Source organism: Chionomys nivalis, chromosome 4 (assembly GCF_950005125.1).
Source record: "Chionomys nivalis chromosome 4, mChiNiv1.1, whole genome shotgun sequence".
Taxonomy (NCBI): Eukaryota; Metazoa; Chordata; class Mammalia; order Rodentia; family Cricetidae; genus Chionomys; species Chionomys nivalis.
Window position 1 is genome coordinate 52,755,865 of NC_080089.1, and position 18,684 is coordinate 52,774,548.

General features: G+C 45.3%; 1 protein-coding gene across 2 annotated transcripts in view; it reads left to right on the forward strand.

The window, feature by feature from the left end:
- Window positions 1–18,684, forward strand: part of Slc35f2 (solute carrier family 35 member F2) — a 49,431-nt gene that overhangs the window by 21,449 nt on the left and 9,298 nt on the right. The window contains exons 2-5 of one of the 2 annotated variants that reach the window (XM_057767943.1): window positions 11,147–11,322; window positions 14,209–14,336; window positions 16,929–17,088; window positions 18,163–18,319. In XM_057767943.1, the coding sequence (XP_057623926.1) occupies window positions 11,147–11,322; window positions 14,209–14,336; window positions 16,929–17,088; window positions 18,163–18,319 (621 nt within the window). The remainder of the gene's footprint in view (window positions 1–11,146; window positions 11,323–14,208; window positions 14,337–16,928; window positions 17,089–18,162; window positions 18,320–18,684) is intronic. The other variant, XM_057767944.1, reaches the window with a different exon arrangement.

Here is an 18,684-nt window from a genome sequence, read left to right on the forward strand (position 1 = left end):
CTTGAAGTTGCATCTCAGGAATTTAAATGACATCCTAGGGTCCTAGGGTGGTTCCTATGCTTTGGGCAGGACTGCAGTCAATAAGGTAAAAGTCTCGTTCACAAAAGTTGTAGGGAGGTTAAGAATATTTTTGTTTTTGACTATAAACACAGCTTTAGTCTGTTTTTGAGATTCCCAGTAAGAAGGAGTAAGACTGTACTTGAAGGTCATGTAAGCTTGGGACCTAAGCAAGGCTCATTGTTATTTTAGCATTTGATGTAATGTTTCTTTGTTGGCAACCTTCATGACAAATGTCGTTAACTGTAGTGGAGTTTTTGGTTCTCAGCCCGAGAGGCCCCGACCCAGACTCCATGGTGAGGGGTTCTCTTTTCTTTTGGTATCCCCATACTTTTCTCCATCCTTCTATCCTGTCCCCTTGGGCTCTGTCTTCCATTCAGATAGAGAAGTCTTGCTAATGGACCAAGATTCCCCAGTTGCCAAGTTTCCTTTTTCTGGAATTCATGCTGCCCAGCAGAACCGATCACTGCCGCTCTGCTCCATTTCACTGTGTGTTGTAACTTATTTTTATTTTTGCCATGCCAGGGATCAATCCTAGAGCCCTATGTCCGCCATTGAATTACACCCCAGCCCCACATTATTACTGTTTATAATAATAATAATAATTATTATTATCATCAGATTTACTTATTTGTTTAATTTTATGTGTTCATATATGTATCTGTCAAGAAGGCCAGAAGGGAGCATTGGATCCCCTGGAGCTGGAGTTGGTGACTGAGCTGACAAGGGTGCTGGGAATTGAACTTGATCCTCTGCAAGAGCTTTCAACAAATGCACATGCTCTTAGCTACCAAGCCACTGTCTCTCTTGGTCCTGGGTTTTGAGACAGAGTCCAGCCCAGACTGACCTGGACCACGCCATTCTTGCAGATGGCCTTGAACTCCTTAGCCTCCTACCTCACCTCCCAAGTGCTGGATTATAAACACTTGCTTCCATGCCTGGCACCATCATATTTAAATACATGCTTGCTGGCATTTATCTGTGGGTCAACACTATTAGGAACCGTTTTCCCCCCATCAGAGATATTTAGCCTCGTAAGGGCTCTTATTTCTAGAATCTTCCCATTTGTACAGATTAACCAACTGTCTTCAGATTGTGAAGTTGAGCTCCCACCAATGAGATAAGATGCAATCACCACCTATAACAGGGATAAAGCAAAGAAGCCCTCTTGGCCAAGTGTGCTTGTTCGTCCAGTTTGGGTTCCGGCACACACACTTGCTTTGCTAAGTTACTTAAATTTTTGCTCTTTTCCTTTGTGCAAGACTAAGATCACTCTGTTCCTAACATGTTTCTGAGTTGCACTCTAGAGTGGTTTTGTCTCAGGATGTGCTGTGGATGGGCCGCTGCAGTCCTCGGAAAGCCTGGCTCTCCCTGTGGTGTTACCCTTGCTGTGGTTCAGTCAGTTGTTACTGACTCATACCCAGCCAGAGATGAGTGTGAAGCTGCCTTTTAGGGCCTGAGCCTTGCACAGGGATCCGGACAGAAACAGATACTCTGTTTAACTTTAGGTCTTCCTCCATGGAAATTCTTTTTGACTTTCCTTCTTATTTTTGGTTAGAAATGTAGGCATTCTGTGTTCTGAAAGATTACTACACATTGTTCCTATCCTTGCATTTGTGAATAAAGAAATTATTTTTGCTATCTTTTAACTAATCACACGCTAGAACTTCTGATTAGCAAGAGCAAATGAGTGTTACCACACTCAGTATAATTATAACTGAGACCACACATATGTGCTGTTTCAGTGTGTGTGAAAAATCTTGTCAGTGGGCATGGTGATGCATGACTGTGATGCCGGCACTCTGGAGGGGGAAGCAGGAGGATTATTCATAATGAATTTGAGGTCAGTTTGGAATATATGAGACCCTATTTCCAAAAAATTATATGTATACATATATATGTATATGCATACATACATACATACATACATACATATATACAGAGTTGTATGTGTGTGTATGTGTGTATTTGAGGTCAGCCTGGGGTATATGAGACCACACACACACACACAAAGTTGTGTGTGTGTGTGTGTGTGTGTATTTGAAGACAGAGTCCCACCATGTAGTCTTTGCTGGTCTGGAGCTCTCTCTGTAGACCAGACTACATTCAGACTCATAGAGATCCACCTTGCTTTGCTTCTCAAGTTTTGGGGTTAAAGGTGCCTAACTTATAGCTGTTTTTTTTTTTTTTAAATTATGGCTTATAAAGTGATCACGTCTCTCTTATTTCATCATCATTAATTTTCCAGAGTTCTACAAACTCTCCTCCTTCACCTCATGGTACATAATTTGGACAGACAAGGCAGGGGAGGGACTGGAGAGATGGCTCAGCAGTTTAAGAACATTGGCTGTTTTTCCAGAGGACCTGGGTTCAGTTCCCAGCACAAACATGGCAGCTCACAACTGTCTGTAACTCAAGTTCCCTGGGATCCGATACCCTCACACAGACATGCAAACAAAACACCAATACACATAAGATAAATGAATAAACCTTAAAAAATAACAAGAAAAAGCAGGGTAATGTTTATGCTTCCTCTCATTTATTCGTTCTTAAGTAATGAGTCTTTCTAAGGCCAAGGCGTGCCCCTTCTCAAGTTGGTGCTGCTGTTAAGTCCCAGGAACAAACATTTTATGTCTCTGTCCACTACACCATCTTTACTGTACCTGTATGCATTTCAGTCCACTGCACCATCATTACTGTTTTTGTATGCATTTTGGCCCACTGCAGCATCCTTACTGTACCTGTATGCATTTCAGCCCTCTGCACCATCCTTACCACGCTTGCATGCATCTCAGCCAACTTCAGCATCCTTACCATACCTGTATGCATTTCAGCTCACTGCACCATCATTACTGTTTTTGTATGCATTTTGGCCCACTGCAGCATCCTTACTGTACCTGTATGCATTTCAGCCCTCTGCACCATCCTTACCACGCTTGCATGCATCTCAGCCAACTTCAGCATCCTTACCATACCTGTATGCATTTCAGCTCACTGCACCATCCTTTCCGTACCTGCATGCATTTCAGTCCACTGCACCATCCTTACCGTACCTATATGCATCTCAGTCCACTGCAGCATCCTTACCATACCTGCATGCATTTTGGCCCACTGCACTATCCTTACCATACCAAGAACGCCTATTCTGTTGGCTGCCACTCACTGTGTGCATTAGTCACCAGGCTGTGACAACTGCCTGGCAAAAATCCCCGAAGGAAGTTCGTCTGGCTCCCAGGTTGAGGATGTCATGGCAGGGAAGGCATGGTGGCAAGAGCAGGAGGCTGCTCACATGGCATCTAGGGTCAGGGAGCAGAGTCATGAATAGCGGCTTCATGCCCACTTTCTCCCTTTTATTTGGTCCTTGAGATGGTGCTGTCTGCATTCAAAGTGGCTCTTCCTTCTTCCATTAAACCTTTTTGGAAAAACCCTCATGAACACACCTGTCGTAGTTATGGTTTCTATTGCTGTGAAGAGACACCATGGCCATGCAACTTTTATAAAGGAAAACCTTTAATTGGGGCTGACTTACAGTTCAGAGGTTTAGTCCATTGTCCATGGTGGGAAGCATGGTGGCACACAGGCATGCATGGTGCTGGAGAGGTAGCTGAGAGTTCTACATCCAGATCTGAGGGCAGCAGGAAGAGACTGTGTGAGCCACTGGCCTGGTTTGAGCATCTGAGACCTCAAAGCCCACCCCCACAGTTACACACTTCCTCTAGCAAAGCCACACCTACTCCAATAAGGCCACACCTTCTAATAGCATCACTCCCTGTGGGCTAATGGGGGTCATTTTCTTTAAAACCACCACAATACCCAAAGGTATGCTTTCACGATGAATCTAAATTCATTCTTGTTAGCAATGAAGATCAACCATCACGTTGCGTAGAGAAAACCTACTTGAATTAATTGAGTTTGTATGCATGTAATTAAAGTGCTCTAGAAACAGAGCTGGGTAGCTTATGTGTTAAGTGTGAGGACTTAGCCTCAATGAGTATTTCTTTTCAGTTTTTTTTGGTTTTTCGAGACAGGGTTTCTCTGTGGTTTTGGAGCCTGTCCTGGAACTAGCTCTTGTAGACCAGGCTGGTCTCGAACTCACAGAGATCCGCCTGCCTCTGCCTCCCGAGTGCTGGGATTAAAGGCGTACGCCACCACCGCCCAGCCAAGATGGAGTTTTGAATCTGCTCAAAGTAGATACACTTTATAGATGTCTTTCAGATTTAATCCTAAAATTGTCTTCATCTGACTACATGTACCTGTCAGCACAGATTTATTGAGACATACAGTAGAGGGGAGCCAGGGATCAGCCAACCTGTTTTATCAGTCATTTGGACCTCTTCAAAAAAACCAAATGAAAAGGAGAGAATAATTGAGCAGTTACCTTTCTAATCATGTCTTACACTTCTTAGGAGATGCTTAAGTAAACCCACTGATGTTTAGACTCTACTTCTCAAGAATCTGATCAAGTTGGTCTAAGCAGAGGTTTTGGCTATTACTCTTATTTGTTTTTTAGCCTCTGATGATTTTGAAATATATATTTAAGTAAAGGACATCTGGCCCAACTTGAAGCTGCATTAAAGAAGAGCTAGAGACAGGGCTGATGGCCATTGTGAAGAAGATTTGGGGACAGGGATCAAAGATGGTCATTTTGAATACATATGCCAGGAATAGGGGTGATGGTCATTGTGAGAAGTGCTGGAGACAGGGCTGAGGGTCACTGCATCTGTCTCTTACATAAACTGTGTAAAGTTTGCATTTGAATTAGGCACAAAACCAAATGGTAACCTTCCTTCAATTTCCCTTGATGTTTTTCAGGGAGTATCCCATCCTGTCTTCCTTTGGGAACCTCCTGCAGGAAGTCCTGGCCCTTGGCTGCCAGCACAGCTCTTGTTCTTGCCTTCCCATTATATCCTCTCTGCATGGTTTGGGTCTAGATCCTCACAGAGACAGCATGAGTAAACATGCCTTCCATGTAGACTTTGTGTTGATCACAAAGGCTGAAGTTCCCTGCTCTCGGAACCTAGGGTTTTGGAGTGTGAGCCGTAAGGAGTCTGTGGGGCTTGTGGAAAGAGTCTGGACTGGGAGATAAGTACATTGAAAAAAATTCTAGATTCCTTGGGTTTGGTGCATACCGACATCCAGAGTTCACAGACAAATTTACTGAGTGAGGCAGAAAGAATGTTAAAAACTGGAGGAGGGGCTAAGTGTTGTGGAATGCTGTCTTTCAGGCGTGATGTGGCCCTGTACTCTTGTACTCTTAGCAGCCATGATTGACTGCACAAGACCCGAACATGACTGGGCCTATCATCGTTCCATCATGGAAGTGGGAAGGGACTCCCAGGGCCCCCTGCTCTTCTCTGGGATCTGAACATGACTGGGCCTATCATCGTTCCATCGTGGAAGTGGGAAGGGACTCCCAGGGCCCCCTGCTCTTCTCTGGGATCTGAACATGACTGGGCCTATCATCGTTCCATCGTGGAAGTGGGAAGGGACTCCCAAGGCCCCCTGCTCTTCTCTGGGATCTGAACATGACTGGGCCTATCATCGTTCCATCACGGAAGTGGGAAGGGACTCCCAGGGCCCCCTGCTCTTCTCTGGGATCTGAACATGACTGGGCCTATCATCGTTCCATCATGGAAGTGGGAAGGGACTCCCAAGGCCCCCTGCTCTTCTCTGGGATCTGTAGGCAGTTAATGGTTGCTTGGGAAGGGAGAAATATTTTCATCAGTGGTGTAGCCACTGGCAAGTTGCCCATACTCCTGTAATTAACCCTAATCAAGCTATTTCATACAGACTCACACACACACCCAGCCCACATGAGCGTGAAAGAAGGAGGAAGGGCTGAAGAGAGGGTAGTGGGGATAGATATGATCAAAATACATTATGAAACCCAGTGTCATGTGTGATTGGTACATATTAATAAAACACTTTATAAAAGAATTTTTTACTTAAAAGCAGCGCACAGCTGTGTTTTGGTGTTTCCAAGTGAAAGAGATATTAAGAGTTATTAAGCTATGTACTTTAGACTTTCCTGGAAGAAAGAAGAGGGGGTAATAAAATGCCCTTTCTTCTTTCATTTTTATAGGTTCTCAAATTCATAGGCTTTGTGCAAACAGAAAACAGAGAGTATTCAACCCGTTTTCTTCCTTTGCACTCTGGGTGGGGCAGTGCCTGGGTTCCTGGAGACCCTGCTCCCACAGCGAGCAGACAGAAACAGGGAAGTGCAGGCAGAGCACATCCGGCCCTTTGAGGTTCACTTCAGTGGAGGTTCTATTTGGAAAGACTGTGCCAGGATATGGTCCACAGTGGGCTGCGTGTGCTTTGTACGGTGTGGAGTCTGCTCAGAATCCAGCCACACTAGCCCCCTTCTGGTAACATGCAGGCGTGCATGTGGGGCCCGAGGTTGTTCTGAGGTCTTCTGTGATTTCCCTTCTTTCTTAAACCTCCACTCACTCCAACTTCTCTCTGTCCCTCCCTCCCTCCCTCCCTGCTCCCCGCTCCCATTATAGATGAGGTCATCAGGATTTGGAGCCAGGAGAAGTACATTTCTGTCACTTTAAATCTCCACATTCAATTTGGAACACACGCAGCCCCTCCCCACTTTGAGGAGGCAGTTATACATAACCCTTGGCGGACAGTGCTCTTAATTGGGTTCTTGTAGGCTATAAAAATGAGCCGGCTGGAGGCTTCTGCCAGTTTGTGATCAGGGCTCAGTGCCTCCACAGTTCGTTTTCTCACTCATTTTACACTGACTGCTGCTTTCAAGTCCATGATGGGCTGTGAACCAGTCTGGGTTTGATCAGTTTCTCAGCGATTGATCGGATTTTCCGTGCTTTGTCCTGTGAATACCCAACTTGCTGGCTTTGCTTGAGGAAGGGGTGTGATGGGAGAGGCCCGGGTGTGATGGGAGAGGCCAGGGTGGGGTTTCTTCCTAATGGCAGGGTGAGGGTGGGGCTTTGAAGAAGAGGTCTTCCAATAGAAGCTGTGTGGTAGAACCCTGGTGGACAGAAGGATCGTGCACAGTGGTAGGGAGGGGCCAGGAAGAGTGAGGAGAAGATGCAAATCTGGGAAGACATTCACCCGTGGGATGCCTCACTTGTTGGGGTTACCAAGGAGGGACAGTAAGACCCGAGGGGATTTGAGTTTCACCTGTTGCTGTTGTCTGGGTAGGGCCTCCTCAGCCGCACCCAGTGCAAACCACGCTCCTTCAGTGAGGCGAGCTCCAGTGGAGAGATATCCTCCCTCAGGTCTTGCTCAGGCCTTGGCCCATAGAAGTGAAATGTCTGGAAAACAATCACACCTGCTGGGAGCCAGTTTTGAGCCTATGTTCTTCTTGGTGAAAACTCCTTTCAACGGTCTTCTGGGGATTGGCTAGTCCGTGACGTCATTCTCCTCATGGGTGCAGATCCCTTCGGTGCCTTCTTTGGGGCTGCAACAGACTGAGCCACAGGGAAGAATAGTTTTTTGAAGAGGGACCTAGTAAACCAGTGAAGTGGGGTGTTCTTCCATCCTAACACCAGGCTCTCCTTCACCGTAACTGCTTTAAACTATGACGCAAGCAGTAACACCCTGGGACACTGAAGCTGCAGCAAAAGTTGGCCTCTTTCAAGAAGCCTCCGGTGGCCCTCATCAGATATCCCGGAGCGCCCAGGAGGGCTCTCTTCACATGTTTGTGGCCCATTTGTACCAAAACAGATAGTGATTAGGGAACCTAAGCAAGAATGTTTGTAGGGGCATTGTTTATAAAAACAAGAACAACAAAAAGCTGTAATTTAACCGAAATATCCATCAGCAAAAGAATAAAGTGTGATAGACTCGCACAGCACAATACTGCCCAGAGGCGAGAAGGAAACAGCCGGAAGTGAAGGGTTAGTAGGGAGGATTTTCCCAAACAGTGTGCAGCAAGGTAGAAAATGAACATTTACAACTAGTAATCCTTGCATGAATGTTGGTTGAAATGTATGCAAATAATAAATAGCAAGTTTTCAAAAGTATTCAGCGCTAGGGAAGGTCCAAAAATAACTGGGGAGAACCAAGAGTTTTGGGGTTCCTAGTGTGTTCTCCAGGCCCCGGCAGGCAGTCCATATCGGTTAGACAGTAGAAATTGGTTCTCCATAGCTGCACGTTTACCCTATGGAGCCAACCGATTTCGTTTAAAAGTATTGAGAGGGGCTGGAGAGATGGCTCAGCGGTTAAGAGCATTGCCTGCTCTTCCAAAGGTCCTGAGTTCAATTTCCGGCAACCACATGGTGGCTCACAACCATCTGTAATGAGGTCTGGTGCCCTCTTCTGGACTTCAGGCATACACGCAGAAAGAAGATTGTATACATAATAAATAAATATTTAGAAAAAAAAAGTATTGAGAAACAACATGGCACTTGCACTGAACGTGTGCAGATCTGGCATCAGACGCTGAGAAGCACATACCAGCGGCTACTCACACGGCGCCGACATTGTACTAGGCATTATAGACCCGGATGTGATGTAGCACATGAGAGGGTGTGCGCAGGTCGTATCAAAACATGACACTATTTTACGGAGGGTGCTCAGCCTTCATTGAACTTGACTTCTGCGGCAGGTCCTGGAACTGAGGCCCTGGGGACAACTTTGTTATATGCTAGATGTCCTGTAAGAAATTTCAGTAGTTGCGGCTGGGGGTGCATGTGGCTCAGTTGCTAGAGGGCTTGCTTAGCATTCACGAAGCCCTGAATTCTGTCCACAGGACTACTTAAAATGCTGCTTGCACGTAATACCCATGCTGGAGGAGTAGAGGCAGGAGGACCGGAAGCTCAAGGGCATCCTGTAGTATAGTAAGTTTGAGGTCAGCCTGGGCTGCATCAGCCCTTTCTCAGAGAAAAAAAAAAAAAAAAAAAAAGAGATGGAAAACAAAGAAGAAAATTTGATAATTAAATAAGCCACGAGGAAGAACATTTCCAGATTTAACTGGAGCCAGGCACAGAGGTCAGACACTGGGTGACCTTATCAGCCATTTTAAAGTTGTGCGCTCAAGTGAGGGCAGAGGGGAGCCACTTACGGCTTTAGACAGGAGCGATCCGTTAGCTCAGACTTTCGAAAGGGACTCCAGCAGTGTGGAGACTGGGTTTGGGGAGAGAGGGTGCCTCAGAGGAGCAGTTAGGAAAGGCTACCGCTTCCCAAACCACAGCGCCTCTGCAGGAACACCGCACAACTGGGCCATGTCACCAGAACCCAACAGTCAGTAGTAGAAGAGAGCTGAGGGTGCTGGGGAGGGCTCAGTGGTGAAGCTGCCGCCAAAGCGGGCGACTTGAGAGAATGGGTTCCTGCGAGTTGTTCTCTGGCCGCCACAGGCATTTAAATGAGCATGCCCAATACAATAAAGAAATGTAATAGAGGGCTGGAGAGATGGCTCAGCGGTTAAGAGCATTGCCTGCTCTTCCAAAGGTCCTGAGTTCAAATCCCAGCAACCACATGGTGGCTCACAGCCATCTGTAATGAGGTCTGGCGCCCTCTTCTGGCCTGCAGGCGTACACACAGACAGAACATTGTATACATAATAAATAAAAAAAAGAAACGTAATAAAATATTTAAAAATTCTTTCGTATTTTTATAGAAAGTCTGTGGCTGCATTTTTTTTACATTTGAGTCTTTAATCTTAGTGTGATATTGATTGTTTATTTCTGAGGTACTGTGGGTTATACCCAGAATTTTAGGTAAGCATTCTATAATTGGGCTACTCACCCCCCACAATGTATGTGTGTGGCGTGATAGCCACAGGGTGTGTGTGTGTGTGAGTGTGTGCATGTGTGTGTGTATCACAGGACAACTTGCAGGGGTTGGTTCTCTCCTCAGCACGTGGGTCCTGGGACTTGAACTCGGGTCATCACTTGGTAGCAAGTCCATTTACGTGTTGAGTCACCTTCCTGTGGCCTCCTCTCTTTTACTTCTTATTTATTTAGTGTGTGTGTATAGGAGCGCATGCATGATACACTCCACCCAGCACCAGTGGGACATGAAGAGCTAAATAAACAAAATGATCTTTAAACGGATGACCAGTGAGTGGAAGAGTAGCTCCGTGGAAATGGAGGGTGGAGTATGAGAAAAATAGAGAATAAAAAATACAATCTTTCAAGCTCTATTAATTGAGCTTTTGTGCTCATGAAGTAATCAGTGACATGAGTTCGAGAGACTCGGGATATGTTTTGGTTGGTAGATTGCTTACCCACCATGGACGCAGCTCTGGGTTCCATTTCTAGTATGTCGTAAACTGGGTATGGTAGGACATGACTGTAACCCTAGGAAGGTGGCGGTGAGAAGGCCATGAGTCCAAAGTCATTCTCCACTCCGTGGCAAGTGTAAGCCCAGCCTCGGCCCCGGGAGACTGTGTCTCTAAATGAAGTGAGTAACTGGGCTCCGTGGGCCAAGTGCTGGCTATGCAATTGTGAAGACCTGAACCCTGTAAAGTTGGGCACAGTAGTAGACCTGTGTAACCCCAGTGATTCTGCAGGGAGATGGGAGCTGGAGACAGGAGGATCTTTGAAGCTTGGAGGCCAGTTCACTGGGACACACAGTGGTGAAGCAATAAACCAACCCCTCTCACAAAGTTGAAATAGGAAGATGCATACCCAGGGCTGTCCTCTGACTGCAGACACATATATACATACAGACACATCACACATACACACTGTACACATATGGACAAATAGATAAATACTAATTACACATTATACACACATATACATATAGACACATCACAATACACATAGTACACACATAGCACAAAGAAATAAAGAATAATTACACATTGTACACATATATACATACATATATGTTACACATACACATTATGCACATATGGACAAATAAAGATTAATTACTCATTATACACACATATACATATAGATACATCACACATACACATTGTGCACATATACACAAAGAAATAAAGAATGATTACACATTGTATACATATGTACAAGATATAAAGAATAACTATTTAGAACAGTTATGAGAATAAAATTTAGAATAATTCATATTGTGTTTATAGCAAAAAGTGTGCGTATATGTGAGCTCCAGGTTCTTGCAAGTCAACCTGAGTTATTCCTCTATTTTCCAGGGATATTCTGAAGACCATAGCTCTGGGTCAGATGCTGTCTTTATGTATATGTGGCACAGCCATCACCAGCCAGTATTTGGCGGAAAAGTACCGAGTGAACACGCCCATGCTTCAGAGCTTCATCAACTACTGCCTGCTGTTCCTGGTCTACACGGTGGTGCTGGCATTTCGATCTGGTACGTCAAATGTGGGAGCCATCTGCTCCACAAATGTTCGTGATTTTCCTTAAACTTTTGTTGCATGTGTATGTGTGGTGCGTGTGTGTATACATGTTTGCATGTGATATGTTTAAGTGTGTGCGTGACCTAAACTGACCCGGAGGGTGCGGGACTTCTATTTCCATCATTTAAAGCCACTACTATCTTGTTACGCCCTAAGGGAATCAGTGTTGTTTCTGTGCGGCAAGATTAATAACTTTGTTTTGTGGTACTAGGGGGTTGAACCTATGGTATTGTCCCCAATCCTCTTTCTGCATATTTTAAAATTTATTTATTTATTACACGTGTGTATGTGTCCATGTGAGTCTATGTATGCGTGTGTGTTGGGGTATGAATAGAGGCAGGGTCTCCCGAAACTTAGAGCTATGTTTTCTTCAGCTAGGTTGGAAGTCAGCAAGCCCCAGAGATCCCCACTCACTGTGGAGCTGGGGTTAGAGGTGTGTGCCAGATGCCAGTTTCTTCCTCGGATTCTGAGATCTGAACTCTGCTCCTCATGATTGTGCAGCAAGTGCTTTAACCTCTGGGCCATCTCTCTAGCCCTTTGTAAATCTTTTTTTTTTTTTTTTTTTTGTTTTTTTTTCGAGACAGGGTTTCTCTGTGGTTTTGGAGCCTGTCCTGGAACTAGCTCTTGTAGACCAGGCTGGTCTCGAACTCACAGAGATCCGCCTGCCTCTACCTCCCAAGTGCTGGGATTAAAGGCGTGCGCCACCACCGCCCGGCCCCTTTGTAAATCTTAATCTCGAGGCAGGATCTTGCCAGATTGTTCTGGCGAGGAGCTGGGACTATAGCCACCAGACCTGCCTATTAACCTCATTACTGTTAATTATCATCACTACTGTAGGAGGTAGAAGCCAGTTGTGAGATTAGAGGACTTGTTAAGGTATCACAGTTGGCAAATCTCTAGGGCAACGGGGTGAGCGGAAGTAGCAAGCGAGTGGTAGCTCTGGGCTCTGCTTTCTGGGAGGCCCTGGCCTTCAGGAAGTCAGTGTCACTCACTAAAGCATCAGTGTGGTCCCTCGGAGCCATGGCTGTCGTGTGCTTCTCTGTCATGTGTTGAGAATACCAGCTCTGAGTTTTCAGAACGTTCTTGGTAACTGGGTTTCAGTGGTAGTTATGTTGCGGGAATCTTTCTGGAATAAACACCCGGGAGGAGAGGAGATGTCCCCAGCGGACCGAAGCCACGACGGTTCCTGAAAGGCTTCAGTGCTGGGTCCGGTTTGTATTCTCATTTTATACTCTAAAACACCAAGGTGGGCCAGGGAAGCAAGCATACAGAAACGTATGTGGCCTGTCAGCAGGTTGTCAAGGGCAACGGCCTTTGTTTAGCGATTTGTCCTGATTATTCTGTTCCAGGTACCAAGTGAAGTCATGCTTGACAACAGACAGTATAACAGTGCTTTAAGTGAACCACCAAATAAATAAAAACACCAATATCTAATAATTGGCCTTTTTAAAAGCTTTATTCTTCTTAAATTAATTACTATACTTGATCTTAGTCAAGATGTCAGGAAGCGATAGCTATATGGCTATGGTATGGATTTCATGTCTGTGACTACATGTATGTCAAATGCAGCCTAAGGGAGAAAGGTTTATTCTGGCTCACAGTTCAAGGGGACAGCCTATCACAGTGGGTAGGCGTGGAGCCTGGAGGTCCGTCTTTTAGGTGATTCTAGTTCTTGTCAGGCTGACAGTGTTAACTACCATAATTGTGATTCTCAGTGCTTTCCTTCCTTCCTCTTTCCTCCCTCCCTCACTTTCCTTTCTTTCTTTCCTTCCCTCTTTCTCCTTCCCTCCCTCCCTCTTTTCCTCCCACCCTCCCTCTCTTTCCTTTCTTTCTCTCTCTCCCTCCCTTCCCTCCTTTCCTCCCTTCCTCCCTCCTTTCCTCCCTCCCTCCCTCCGTCCTTTTCTCTCCTCTCTTTCTGTTGCTGTTTTTTTGAGATAGGGCCTCAACTATACAGCCCTGGCTGATTTGGAGCTCCCTCATGTAGACCAAGTTGGCTTTGAACTCACCCTTTTCTACCTACCAAGTGCTGGGATTAAAGGCTTTTACCACCACACCCAATATTTCTTTATAGATGTTCTTACCACAAAGCCTCCCCAACATATGTGTGAATTCTTTGCCTCCTGTTTATCCAGAGACGAGTAAATTCTAGTTAATTTAAAGCGGTAGAATTGTGCTGTGTGAGGGTGGTTAGAAAGCATTTGTCAATGGTACCCCTAAAAACGTACCCTAAGCTTGTCACCGGCTTCAGCTGCACTTGAAAGGTACATCTCTTTCCAAAGAATGACCTTGCTGTGTTTCCTTCAAAGAAACCCATGCTAGGGGGTTCAGCAACCAATTAGTTTGTCAAAACATGATACTTTTCCAGAACACTCTGTGGCTTGTCAGAATGGCCTTAGGCATGCTCATAAATAGATGTTATTTGTTATTATTGTCTGAGGCAGGGTCTTATGTATCTCATGCTGGCCTTAAATTCCCTGTGTAGCCAAGGATGACCTAGACCTGCTAGTCCTCTCATTTCCACCTCCTGATTACATACATGTACCATGCTGGGTTCACGTGGTGCTGGGGATGTATACATGCTAGGCAAGCGCTCTACCAGCTGAGCTACACCCCCAGCCCTGAATATCATGTGTATGTTGACTTGTCTCCAGCTCTCTTCCTACTGTTCTCCTCGCATAGCTTCATAGTTTCCAGCTTCATCCGAGACAAACCTGATGGTGATGGTTCGGATGTCTGGCCTCTGAAAAATACCACAGCCCCTTGCTTTGATTTTCTGCTCTGCAGACTGAAATGTGTCGCGTCGTGTGTACCGTGTCCTCACCCAGCTTTCTTTCAACCAGGCAATGATAACCTTTTAGAGATTTTGAGAAGAAAATGGTGGAAATACATTCTCCTGGGGCTTGCCGACGTGGAAGCCAATTATCTGATTGTCAGAGCATACCAGTACACGACTCTGACCAGCGTCCAGGTAAGAGGGAGTTTGGACGTCTCGGGTTTTATGCTTCCTAGAGGAGAACGTGTGCTCCTATATGTTCATCTGGTTTTATTGGAAGCCTGTGCATTTGAAGAAGCCCGAAACACAGGTGGAAGATAGGTGTTTTCCAGCACAGCATATGCTCTGCTGAGCCGCGTTTCCTGAACCTGCTGACAGTGTATACACGTTAATCACTTCCCAGGCTGCTCACACTATAGCAGATTAGAACAGTGCCGAGCAAAAATGAGGGTAAATATTTAGCTGGCACTTGTTGTTGTGATGCTGACAGTTCTGTTGTGTGTTTGGCTCAAACACAGAAGTAAGTGTGGTTCCGTACTGCAAAGCTGGAGGTTTAGAAGCCAATCAGGATGAAGGAGCTGCTGAAGGAGCCTCTGCTGGTCACACCAGGGAGAGGTGGCAACAATGGTGAAGCGCTTGTCCCTATTTCTCCGTATTATTAGTGTGTGGAGGTCAGGTGACCACTCCATGGACTCAGTCCTTTCCATCCACCTTTCCATGGGTTCTGGGATTGAACTTGGGCCTCCAGGCTTGCTCAGCAAACACCTCCACCCACTGGGCCATCTCGCCAGCCCATTGTTGGGTTTAGTCTTGCTGGGTCGAAAGGAAATGTTCCTTTGTAGCAGTACTTCTCAACCTTGTGGGGTTGAGAAGACCGAGTGCGGCTGTCTTAGTGTTAGCAAGGGATGGGACATGTCACTGTCCTGCCTTGATAGCCAAATGTCCTATAAATGAAGGTGAAAGTGAGATATACCACTGCCAGAGTTAGACTTCAGAGTTCAGTGATTCTGCATCTCTTTTGTTTCTCTGTGTAGCCCTGGATATCCTGGTACTCACCATGTACTGAGTGCACATTCCTGTGTCAGCCACTTGCCACCAAGTGCTAGGATTACAGGGGGGAGTTACTGTTTCTATAGCTTCCAAAAAAATCTTTTTAAGACAGGGTCTTGTGTATTGCAGGTTGGTCTCTGTTGTAGCTAAGGATGATCCAGAACTTCTGGTCTTCTTGCCTCTACCTCCCAAGTGCTGTGATTACAGGTATACACTGCCGCATTCCTTTTCTGCAGCACTAGCTAGGGATTGAAGCCAAGGCTGTGTGCATGCTAGGCAAGGGTCTGTAGATACATGGCCCAAGGTGACAGGTGTCAGACAAGACGCGGTGGCATTTCAGAATGGGTGAGACCTGAGATCATAGGATCTGCTCCCGGGATTTTGTATTTTGGCTCAGGGTCTGGCTGGCTGGAGATCACTCAGTGACAGGGTTGGGGCTGAAGCCTCTGTGGTTCATCCCATGACATAAGCAACCCCCTCATAGCCTGTCCCACCAAGGATTCTTAGAGATAGATTAAATTTAGGTGTGATATGAAGATACACATTGTGGGTAGGAAGTCTCCTGTGATAGTTTTTAGAGTGGGCTTTTCCCTCTCTCTCTCTCTCTCTCTCTCTCTCTCTCTCTCTCTCTCTCTCTCTCTCTCCTTCTCTTTCTATAAGAAATACTACTTAGATCATGTTAAGCCATCCTGGCTGGATTCCACTGGTGTCTTCCAGGACATTGCTTGGTGGTTTGTTCAGTCAGGCCCACAAAAGCATGGCCAGGGCCCATCATGGAGGTATGCCGGCGTCCAGTACCTCCAATTGCTATGAAAACAGGCAATAAGCTGCTTTAGTCAGGAACCCACGGACTTTTTGAGGTTTAAGGCGCTGACTGACTTGTCCATGACTTGACGAGTGCGAAGAGAACCAGGGACAAACTTCAAACCCCGCAGAGTGAGCGATGAAGTAGCAGTTTCAGGACTAAAATTAGTGTATGGCATACATTTATGCTTTATTCCTGAATATACTTTAAGACATCAAGAATTATCCTTTAGGAGTTGGAGAGATGGCTTAGTGGCTAGGAGTGCTCACTGCCCCTGCAACTAACTGGCATTGTTTCCAGTGTGCATATTAGGTGTCTCACAATCACCTGCAACTCAGCTCCAGGAGACTCAACACCCTCTTTTTTTTTACCCCCCCCCTCACAAATTAAAAAATATTTTCAGTATATTTTATCTTTGAATTCATTATCTTTTAATGTCAAATTAAGAACTAAGTAAATTCTCTATTCTTTCTTAGTAAGACATTGATTTTGGATTTGCTATAGTTAAATACCCTTAGTCCCCATTTGATCAGATGGGCAGAATGAGGGGCATAGCAAGTATCTTATGGACCCAGAGATAGAGGAACATGTGCTAAAGATGAATAGGGATCTCTGCTGGGAGCAAGCGTTCATCTCACACGGGAGAGATCAAAAGCACCCTCCCAACTGAGCTACATCCCCAGCCTGACTTTTAACTGTATGATTTGGAACAAGTAATCTCTCTTTAGCCTTTGGAGTTTTGTGTGTGTATCTAAAATAGGTTTGCAGTTCCAATCTGAGAGTTACTCTGAGGATCACGAGTTAGCTCAGGTAAAGCACTTGTATGTAGGGCCAGCCATAATCCGTGTTCCGTCCTCCTGAAACTACTCAATTATGCCTCTTTGTTTCAAGCTGCCGAGATGTTTGAAGCTGCTTGCTTTCCTTCCCTGCAGCTCTTGGATTGCTTTGGGATTCCTGTGTTGATGGCTCTCTCCTGGTTTATCCTCCGTGCAAGATACAAAGTGATCCACTTCGTTGCCGTGTTTGTCTGTCTGCTGGGTGTAGGGACCATGGTTGGCGCAGATATATTAGCAGGGAGAGAAGATAATTCAGGTGAGACTGTGTCTCTTGCTCAGCCACAACAGTACATCCATTCATGTTTTCAGTCTGGCAAAGTTACACTGACAGGGTGGGTGGTGGGGGAACTCTTGTGAAGGTGAGCAGGGGTCCACGCTGTGGGCAAGTGTGCTCCCACGTGCCGAGCTGGCTTCTCATCAGTGGGGTTTGCTGACATGTTTCCTCAGAGCACGCTGCTCTTCCTGGAGCGCGCTGCTCACTTGCTGCAGAATATTTTTGTTTGGTGATTATTTTTTCCCATTTAATTGCATTTTCCCATTTAAGCATTAACTAAAATGTCATTTTAAATATATTGTAGAAGTCATCTTTTGCTTCAGACATTTTGGATTAGTTACTCCAAAACCCTGTATTCTTGAGCCAGCTCTTTTCCTCTCCTTTTAATGTCATTCTTTCTGTTTGTTTTTCTTCCTTTTTTCTGTTTCTTCTCTCTTTATCTTTTCCTTCCCTTCCCCTTCCTTCTTTCTTTTCCATCCTTTCCTTCCTCCCATGCCCTCTTTCTCATCCCTCCTCCTTTCCTTGGACACAGATTCTTCTTCCACCCCCCAATCGCTGTGGGACAACACACCTGCACCGCCACACTCAGCGGTGCTTTGTTTTTATAAAAAAGAGACTTGGCTGCAAACTTTTTTTAATGACTCTGCTCTTCTGAATGCTTTGGTATATTTCAATAGAAAACATCGACGCTAAACCAGTTATCCAGTCTCCGAGGCAACTTCAGTGTGTGTCTTTTTAAATCAAGATAAAGTCACTCCCCTTACCAACCATTCTTTCCTAGAGTTTAAAAAAATCCTTCAGTACAGTCCGTGAATTTGTCATGTTTTTGAATGGCTTTCTTTCTTGATGGTATACTACACCATCCTCCAGTCTGTTGGTTTCCCAGGTAGTCAGAATGTGAAAATCATAGCAGTTTTCTGCCAGACAGTAAGGACAAGAGCCTTTAAACTTATAGAAAGTAGGATTAAATAAAGTTTTATTTAAATGAACAGAGTTTGGTAACTCCTGGCTTACCTGTTGACAACACATTTCTTTTTGTGTCTCACTGCCCTGTAGGGAATGATGTTCTGATTGGTGACATCTTGGTCCTGCTTGGGGCTTCCTTGTACGCGGTGTCTAACGCCTGTGAAGAGTACATTGTAAAGAAGCTGAGCAGACAGGAGTTTTTAGGAATGGTGGGCCTGTTTGGAACAATTATCAGTGGCATACAGCTGTGAGGATCTGAAGTTTTTCATTAAAACAAAATGAACGAGTATGGGGGTAGGGGCGGGACAGTTGGGGGTATGAATTACAGCAAAGTATAATAATAATATGTGAAATATGTCAGAACAAAGGGCCAGCAAAATGCCTTGGTAGATAAGGATGCTTGCTGCCAAGTCTGATGATCTGAGTTCAATCCCTGGGACACACACGGTAGAGAGAGGGAACTCCTGCAAGTTGTCCTCACACCTCCACCGCACACCGTGGCGTGTGTGCGCACACACACACACACACACACACAAGAAATAAAATATAAAAGTAAAATAGAAAAATGGAACCCATTACTTAACGTGCAAACTTGGATTTTTTTAAAATTAG